The sequence below is a fragment of the Petaurus breviceps genome, unplaced genomic scaffold (genome assembly GCF_028583685.1).
Source record: "Petaurus breviceps papuanus isolate PSGF00001 unplaced genomic scaffold, PetGlider_PUasm1.0 551, whole genome shotgun sequence".
NCBI lineage: Eukaryota > Metazoa > Chordata > Mammalia > Diprotodontia > Petauridae > Petaurus > Petaurus breviceps.
The window spans coordinates 43300436-43310370 of record NW_027186372.1 but is presented as its reverse complement, the minus strand read 5'-3'; the positions used below and the strand labels follow the sequence as shown (position 1 = coordinate 43310370).

Sequence of the window (9935 nt, the reverse complement as noted above, 5' to 3'; positions counted from 1 at the left end):
ATTCTAGTTTACACCAACATTGACAGCCTATTACTCTATGTAAGCAAAGCAGTGAACTCCAGAATTCTATAGGCATCAACAGAGAATGAAGTAAAGATTAAGTTACAGGTAAAGCCTTTAATAAATTAGGAGCAAGAGAATCATAACACTATTTTGTCCTCTCAGACTTAACAATCAGACAGTTTCATGAATCCAAGTTTAATAAAATCAGCAAGCAGATCTCTGTGGTCAGAAAACTAGTTATGGAAGCTTCCCTAGGGTGGTTTTAATATCAATGATGATTATGAACTTTAAGCATCTACAATATGAAGATCAAGGCAGAATTGTTATCTTAACTTCATTTTTTTCTGTGCAGTGATGGAAGGTAGTGAGGGGTAGTAAGTATATGGACATAAGAAGATGAAATGCAGGAACAAAAACATGATCAGTTTCATGTGTTATTGCAACTAAGCAAGAAAAACCCAACATTATTCCAACACCTTCCAAAATAAATTTTAAGTTAATTATGATCATAGGATTTAGAACTGGAAGAGGAGAAGCCCATTAGCTCAGTGACTTGCCCAAGGCTATGTAGCTACCCCAGGTCTTGAGATATAAAATCTTAGTGGCTCTTTCTCATACATCAGAAGTGTCACACATAAGGGCCAACCAGATTAAACATGCCAGTCGTCTTTGTCGGGAAGGATTAAGAAAGTTCATTACTCTTCACCATGTTCAATTTGAAAATATCGAATTTAATAGAAAATAACACATTGTAAACAAGTCCATTTATCCATCAGCTTAAAACAGAATTTTACTCATCACATAAAATCTAAAATTGAAATACAAGTAGAAAACACAGTATTCAAAAGTTCTGTCAGAGGCACCTGAATCACACTCAAAAGACTTTTTCCCCCAAAACGGAGCCAACAGCAGCTTGTCATAGGCACGTAGATTAGATAGTAAGAAGGCTGTGGATTGAGTGGGATGAGTGTGGCCATCCTAACAGTAGTAGAATGAGCAACAGTGGAAGTTCTTGTTGTCTAGAAGAAGACAGACAACAGCACAAGATGTCCTCCCTTCAGCAAAATATATCTGGGGTATATGGAGAAAAGTCCTAGAGGGTAGGGACAATATACCTGATCTAGCTTACCATCACCCTCAGTGCCTAATACGTTGTCCAGAGTGGGTGATGATAAATGTTTATTGAATGAATATATGACATGATGGAAAAGTGCACAGGCATTTTAAATAGGGTTAGGAAAACTACTAGGTAGACTTTCCAACACGTATAGCCTCGGATTCACAGATCTCAAGACTGAAACATTGTATTAAACCCAATCCTAGGAAGGGGACTGCCGTGGAAGAGAAGACCAGGAAAAAAAAGACCGAATTCTTCCCACCTACACTCGTCACTAATCCCGTTCGGGTCCAAAGTGTCCACTTTCCCCAGGTCTGCTCTCCCGTATGTTACCAAAAAAGACATCTTTTTTTTTTTTTAAGCAATCGGGGTTAAGTAACTTGCTCAAGGTTACACGGCCAGTTATTTCTGGGTGTGGTGCTGAGTGTGTGAGCCCGGGATTCGATCCCAGGTCATCCCGACACTGGAGCCGGGGCTCTTACTCGCTGAGCCACCTGGCCGCCCCAAAAAAGACAAGAATCTTCTAAACAAAGTTTGTGCATTCATGCTTTTTTGTGTCTCCCTTTGCCTTGGGGGCACTTTTAAAAAAAAAAGTTCTTGTTGGGCATTTCTACATCTTTTTTCCCTTATTTAGCAGGTAGAACATGGCAATAGAAAACAGGAAATAACATACTTCAGAGAAAATCAAATTACAGCACAGAACACCAATTTCTGTAAGCTTCAATCCTTACAACTGAGTACAAAATAACCATCTACAATCATTTTCATCAATGGAAGACAAAACATTGTTTGGAGTGGGCATATAAATATTTAATCAATGAAACTTTTTTCCCCAAAGACCTATTCCCTCAAAGTAATCTCTGGGGATTGGATAGCTGGCTCCAAGGGTAAGTTATTTTCCTGGAAGACTGGGTCTTCTATCTTTTATACTGTGCAGTGGTTCCACTAGCTTGTTATGAGCAGCCATCAACCCTACCAAAAGAACAAAAACAAAAATCATGGATAGCTCAAGTTGAGGTACGTTAAAGAATAGTTTTCAGAGGCCATCCCCAGAGACTCTAACTTTTTTCCAATGTCTTCTAGGCCATAAACACCTTTTGGATAGGAATCGCACGGACTCTAATAAGGCTTTAATGCAACAGCTATATCCCATAAATTTTCTTATTTATAATTTATCAAATTATAGAAGTCATTTTAAGTACACCAGGTATGTTAATGAAGCCTTTTCAGCTTAACTCAGTCACAAAATCTCAGCATTGGAAGGGACATTGGAGCAAATTCCTATCTGAAAAGAAATCCCCATCTATCTTGAAGACTGCTCAGAGGTGTTTTGAAGAAATGGGACAACTTAATGGAACAACTAACTCCCTCATTTCTGGATTTAGTCTCTTTATGCAGCCTAAGATTGCATTGGTTGTTTCTCTGGGTATTAAGCTTGCTGTCTACTATTATCACCAGGCCTAATCTTCAAAGAACCCAGGGTTAGATACACACCATGATGTGACATCTGTGTAGGATTTCTGGTGAAAGTGAATCTAAATCAGGATTTTTGCATAGTCCGTTTGCTTTAACTGAAGTCACAGTGACCTTGTATCAAGTGAAAAGTCCAAGGGCACCTAGTCTAATCAGTGGCTTACCTTAGGTAGTTATTTAACAATGTGAGGCCCTCAATCTATAACAGTATGAAAACTAAGGATCCAGACCACAGTACAGGAATTAGATGGTCTTTTATTATTCACAATATTTGGGATATTTTAACTTTATAATTCTCTCCATTCTAAAAAAAAATCACTCTCTTAAACAATTAGCGTCCATGCCCTTGTAAAAGTCAAACCTTCTTGAGGGACAAATCCTGCCAATATTATGGAGAGGAGTGAAGAAGGAAACCAGTATTTATAAGAGGTTATGATTTTGCTTATTTATATCATCCAGAGATTGAAAGAGCCAAAGTAGGAAAGTGAAATTCGTCCCTCTCTAATTCCATATCAACTCTCACCTTTGAAATACTTAACAGTTTTCACTTTAAGCTCCAGTGTGGCATCTTCATCACACACGAATACTGTACGGGGGTGCTGCTGGAAGGCAGACACAGTCCACATGTGACTTACCCCCTCCTCAATGGCCTTGTGCAGTGCAAATGCCTTGTGGGCACCCGTAATTAAGACCATGACCTAGAGAAAGGAAAACAAGTGTAGCATTAAGAGACTACACTGGACAGAGAGGTAATTGAGGTCCCCAAGGATTTGCTGTGGCCCTGTCACTAAACCATTTCTCTTGGGCCTATTTGCTCAGGTATAAAATGGGGAATTGGAGTAGATATAATCTCTCTGCTCTCAGTTCATAAAATCCTAGAACATTAATAGCAAATAATAAACTACCTGATATTTATGCCACTGCTAGCATACAGTACAGCAGCTGGAATACTGGGATTAGGAAAAGCCTTCACGGAGGAGGTGGCAGAGATTCAACAAAGGCTAGAGAAGGGTGAGGAGGGAAGTGGTTGCTTATCTACCTCACTTGAAGTCTGACTTGGGAATGGTCAATGATCCATTGTAGAGAAGATTCCTATAGAGGTACGGGTTGTACTAGATGGAGGTAAAGGTTCCTTCCTGGTTTAGCAGCTATGTGGTTCTGTGAACTTGGAGTAAGGAAGACCTTGGTTCAAATCCCACCTTTGGCACTGTGTGACCATTTGTCACAGCACTTTGCAAACTTCAAAGTGATATAAAACTGCCAACTATTACTCCAACACATCTTTGTGAAAAGGCAGATGGACACAGACATTTCTTCAGTCAGTTCTAACACTGAAATCTGCTTCCTGTAACGTCCCCCAGGCCTCCATTTTCCAAGCTGTAAAATGGGTACTCTTACTTTTTACCTACCTGAAAAAACAAGCTGTCTATAAAGGGGTTCCAGGGAGTATCTATAAAATCCAGAAGGTTATTACCTAACCTAGTCACCAGTAGGGAATTAGACACCTTAATGAATGCCTATCCAAAAATCATTAACTGGCTTTTTTTTAAATTAATTTGTTTGTTTACGAGATTCAATTCCACTATTCCTTGAGATTCACATTTTGTCCCCTTCCTTCCCCTCCCCACCATGGCGGCATACAGTCAAGTACAGGATCTGTAAATACTTTCACATTATACATTAGTCAGGTTATAAAGACGGATTGTATCAGAACTGGCTTTTCTTAAATATAAAAATTCTTATTTTTAATTTTATAACCAAATCTCACAGCCCAAATACCAGAGCCGAAAGTTAAACCCTTTAAGGGGGCAAACTACAAAGAAGGGGGTGACATGCTGGCCCTTCTATTTTGCTTTCCTTCTCTGAGATTGTAAAATACATGAGGCCTCAGGGAAAGAACTGGGCAAGCAAACAGCATGTGCTTGCTTCAGAACTCTATAAACACACATATTCTCAGTCTCTACTTCTAATTACAGGAAATATACACTAGTTAACACTGACCATCCAACTCAGGAGTTGAGGCAAGAGCCAACTTGAAGACTGGGGCTCTGGAGCTGCTTTTCTTTCATTAAAGTATCGTTGCTGTTTTTGTTTTACATAAAGTAACCACTGTGAATAAATGATAGGCAGAGACTCTTCTAGCTAAAAAAAAATTCTGTGACTGAATCAAAGTTCAGAGCCCCTAAAACTTTGGATTTCTCTCCCCACAACCTTTCATCTTGACTTATTCTTACAGTAAATAGAGCACCGGTCCTGAAGTCAGGAGGACCTGAGTTCAAATCTGGCCTCAGACACTTAACACTAGCCATGTGACCTTGGGCAAGTCACTTAACCTCAATTGCCTTGCCTAAGCCCCCTCCAAAAAAAGCAAGAAAAAAAAAGAGATTATGCCTGTCTTAAAATAAGAAAACCAAGATAGCAGTAGCTGAAGTGACTCTGTGCCATCCAGCAGTAGTATAAATTTGGGATAGAAACCACATTTTCCAATTCCCTGATGAGGCTTCTCTTCATCAAGTCATGGTTATAACATTTTTTTTGGCAATGCTAGGTGGAAGAAAGGCCTTTAAGGCATCAACATTTTACACCCTTCAGGGAAGAATTTAAAAATACAGTGACAAAACCATCTATTAGTTCAAGGAACAAATGAACCCACCCAAAGTTTAAAAACAAAATGGGGAGGGAGAGAAAGGAAAAAGTTCTCCACCTTGCAAAAAAAAAAAAAAAAAAAAAAAAAAAGTTCCTTTAAATTTGCATTTAAGATGAGCAACTCAACTGGAAAATCAAAATGTTTAAAGCCACTTTCCTGTTGAATATCTATCAGGAATTACAATAAAGCATCTCTGAAATTTTAAAGTCAGTCAGTGCAAATAATGGATTCCATTGACAAGAATTGCATCTTGAAACAAACTGAACATACCTATTTGGAAGGTTAACTGAATCCAATTAGCCCTGCCCACATTTACCACCCAATCTTGGACAATGGGACACAGGTGTCTGCTGGAAGGAAACACAACTTCCCCCAATACAGAGCAGTAAAAAGGAAAACAAGAAGTGTTATGGGCACTGTTCTATCTCACATGCCAATATTAAATCCCTTGTCGTGTAATTACACACTCAAGAAAAAGAAACATCTTACAAACACTAATTAAACAGAAGGGCCGTGTCCCATGAGTCTGTTGCCCTTCCCAGAGATATGCTCTATACTATTCTGGAACAGGAAGGAGAAGGAATCATATTCCTCTCTTAAAAGAAGACCTACATTATGGACAAGGGTCCCAGAATAAATGCCAAGAAGACCCAGGGCCCTTCTATTATCTCACCTCTCTGGCATCCATGACTGTACCCACACCCACAGTCAGAGCCATTGTGGGGACTTTCGAAAGATCTCCATCGAAGAACCTAGAGTTGGCCTGGATGGTATCCATGGCCAGAGTCTTCATTCGGGTCCTAGACGTCAGACTTGAACCAGGCTCATTGAAGGCGATGTGCCCATCAGGGCCAATACCTGCACAGGAAATAGGTGGTATGAGGAAGACTTGACATGAAGTCAACACTCCCTCATCGATAGGTGAGATTCCCCTGAATCATCAAGATCACAGACACCAGGACACAATGACCAAAGAGCCACCAACAGAACATGGTACAATGGAAAACAAGCCCACATACTTCTGCTAACTAGCTATATTATGGGGGACCTTGGGAAAAGTTAAAAGTCTCTCTGCTTAGTTTCTTCATCTATTAAAATAGAAATACCACCTTCTCCAGCTACCTCACAGGCCTAGTTTAAAGATAAAGATAATAGAGATTAAGCACTTTTGAAAAAAGTTAAAATGATACAAATATGTGACCCTACAATTTACTATTGAACACAATGTATCCTGGTTATGTAACTGACAGCTCAGGCTTAGCACAGCAAATTTTCAGACATAAGCTCAGGACAGTTCCACTGTGGATTATGTTAAAAATGCTTACTTTCTTTTTATTTATTTATTTTTTAAAGCAATTGGGGTTAAGTAACTTGCTCAAGGTTACACAGCCAGGTGTTTCTGGGTGGATGCTAAGTGTCTGAGCCTGGATTAAATCCCCCAGGTCATCCCGACACTGGGGCCAGTGCTCTTACTCACTGTGCTTCCTGGCCGCCCCAAAAAAGCTTACTTTCATAAGTTCATAAAATTTATCAAGTGAGTCTCAGAGTTCATAACACAGGAGAAAAAGGGGTGTGCTGGTTATTAAAAGTACACAAAATATAGATATGTGCACGCATATACAAGGTTGACTATTATATTAAAAAATAATTCAGTTAAGCCATCCTAGTTAACCGAAAAGTTGTGACCATTTGTGTGCTGTGCTCGTGTTAGGTAGTTATAAAGTATCTGGGAGACAAATTATGCCTGCCCTCAATAGGCTTACAATTTTTTCCAAAAAGCAAACACTTCCTCCCTAATCCTTTCATAACTTTAGGAGCTGAAAAATTAGTCTCTTCCCCTGCTCCCAAACCCATCTGGTGGAGAAATTATTCCAATACCTTTAAACACACCAGAATCACCACACTAATTAAGCTCAGGAGTCTGGTGGGGATGGTAGGTACAAAAACTGGGATAGAATATCCTTGTCCATCCTTACATCATCACCTTCAGACTTCTCTTTATTTGCCAAACAAATACTTTCTTTTATTACTGTACATAGTTGCGAATAAACATAAATTTAGAGCTGCATGGAATTTTATCATAGGTAATCTAATCCAAACTCCTCATTTTATAGATATGGAAACTGAAGTCAAGAGGTCAAGTGACTTGCCCAGTGTATTGCCAGGATTTGGACCTATGTCTTCTGACTCTAAATCCATTGCTTTTTCTACTGGATCATTCTGCCCTCAAAGACTGAACAATCTAAAAGTAAAATAATGTAGCCAAGGAATTGTTTCATTGGATTCACTCAATGAATATTTCATCTAGGAGGGACCTTAAGATCACCTAATCCAGCTCCCTTAATTTATGGATGGGGGAGCTCAGGCCTTTAGAGAAGTAGTTTGGCTCAATGTTACATGGCATTGTTTCCATGCAATATGACGACCTCCCACCATAACAAACTGTACACTGTTTCTAATAGGAAGCAGGACAACAAAAAGATGGGTAAAATTTCATGTCAGAGGTGTGGAGTGGGAGTGGAAGAAGTGAGTTAGGGCCAAGGCAGGAAATGAGAAGCTGAGCAGCCTTTTTCCTAACTATCTGTGAAGCAGGAACTATGCTTTCACCTCCTCTCAAATACTTATTGACAGAACATGCATCAAGTTTGAGCTCACCTCCAACAAAAAGCTCAATCCCTCCAGATTCCTTGATCTTCTTTTCAAAAGCATCACATTCTGCCTGCAGATCATCTGCATTCCCATCCAGGATATAGGTGTTTTGAGGGGAAATGTCAACGTGCTTGAAGAAGTTGTTCCACATGAAGGAGTGGTAGCTCTCAGGGTGGTTACGCGGGAGGCCTAAGGAACCACAGAAATACTGTTGTCTTTCTGTTCTTCCCCAAAAGTAGGTGATAAGACACTAAACACAAGGTAAATGTATGCTGGGGAGGGCAGTAGCACCTGGGAGTTGGAAGGAACATTATCTGACTCAACCTACACTGACAAAGAATCCCTTCTACAGCTTCCCTGATAAGTGGTTATCCCTCCTGTGCTGGAAGACCTCCAGGGAAGAGAAGCCCAGTACCTCTCAAGGTAACGCATCCCATTTTTGGAAAGCTCTCCGTTGTTACAAATATTCCTTATTGGGCCCAAATCTGCCTCTTTGCAGATTCCACCCACTGCTTCTAGTTCTGCCCTCTGGGGCCAAGAAGATGAAATTTAATCCCCTTTCACATTACAACTTTCTGATTTCTGAAGACAGGTACCATGTTGCCTCCCCAAGTCTTCTCTTCTGCAGACTAAATCAGATTCCTTCAACTCATCCCCATGTGGCATGACTCAAGTCTTTTCACCCTCTTGCTGTTTGCCTTCAAGTATATCAATGTCCATTGATCAGTCAACAAGCATTTTATAAGTGCCTACTACATGCAAGGCATTGCTAGACAGAATACAGTTACAAAAGAGGGTCCTTGTCCTCAGGGGGACTTACATTCTACGAGTTCACAGATAAGCAAACATGAGATAAATACAAAATAAACACACACAAAATTAGGGTTGGGGGGGAAGCCTAGGGAAGAATACTAACAATAAGAAAATCAAGAAAGGTTCTGTGAAGTTGAATTTGAGATAAGCCTTGAAGGGAGCAAGGGTTCCAAAAGGAAGAAAGAATGCATCCAGCTATGAGAACAAGCTAAGCAAAGGTATATAGAATGTTGTCTATGTGGATCAACAATTTAGGCAGTTTGTCTGTAGCATGTTGTATGTGGAAGGGAGTAATGATGTGCAATCAGGCTGGAAATATAGGCTAGTACCAGACTGTTAAGGGCTTTAAATACCAAACAGAGGAAATTATATTATATTCTGGAGGCTACTGGGAACCAGTGACGTTTCCTGAGCTGGGAGGTGACATGGTCAGGCTTGTGCTGTCTTTAGGAATATCTCTTTGTGGAGGGTATTTTGGAGAAAGGACAGACTGGATGTCTGGTTAAGAGGGTACTGACTGCAATAGTCCAGGTAAGAATCTGAGGGCCTGAATTATTATGGCAACTTTGCAGTGAATGGAGAGAAGAGGATGAATGCCAAGAAAGGTTAAGGAAGGTAGAAAGAAAATAGGTTTAGGAGAGGGGTAAAGTGCAGGGGGAAAATGGAAAGACAAGAGGTTATGATCAGATAAAGGAATTTCAGAGTTTGGGACTGTGGAGGCAGAACACTTGTGGGTGATGATGAGAGATGTGTAGAGCTGAGGCAGAGTAAAGGTGAGGATCATGGGAATCAAGGTGAATAAATGGGGAAGCAAAGCATTCCTAAAATATGGGATCCAGAATTAAACACTATACTCCAGAAGTAATAGGGAAAGTATGCTCAATGTTTTTTTTTAAAGATCTGGGGGTTCTAGTGGCCTGCTAGCTCAACGGCTGCCAAGTCAGCGAATGAAATCAAGCTATAATAAGCATAATGTCCAAGATTAGGGAAGTGATAGTCCCCCTCTTTTCTGCCCTGGTGAGACCACATCCACTCGACACCTTTTTGTGTCATGAAGTTGGAGGAAGCTCATGGAGTCTTTTTCAGAATGATGTTTTTAAATGCCTATGATAACTATATAGGATTACAAAGAAAACTAATTATATTGAAATAGTTTTCGTAGAATTTTTTAAATCAAGTTCATGGACCCCAGGTTAAACATCCCTGCTCTACAGACTCCTGGGGGACAAATGC

General features: G+C 40.0%; 1 protein-coding gene across 1 annotated transcript in view; it reads right to left on the bottom strand.

The window, feature by feature from the left end:
* Positions 1-713: 713 nt before the first annotated feature.
* GNPDA1 (glucosamine-6-phosphate deaminase 1) overlaps positions 714-9935 on the bottom strand; it is a 15729-nt gene continuing 6507 nt past the window's right edge. The window contains exons 4-7 of the mRNA XM_069102705.1: positions 7896-8078; positions 5914-6098; positions 3117-3291; positions 714-2092 (exon numbers count right to left, since the gene is read on the bottom strand). Of these exons, the coding sequence (XP_068958806.1) occupies positions 2013-2092; positions 3117-3291; positions 5914-6098; positions 7896-8078 (623 nt within the window). The 3' untranslated portion in view covers positions 714-2012. The remainder of the gene's footprint in view (positions 2093-3116; positions 3292-5913; positions 6099-7895; positions 8079-9935) is intronic.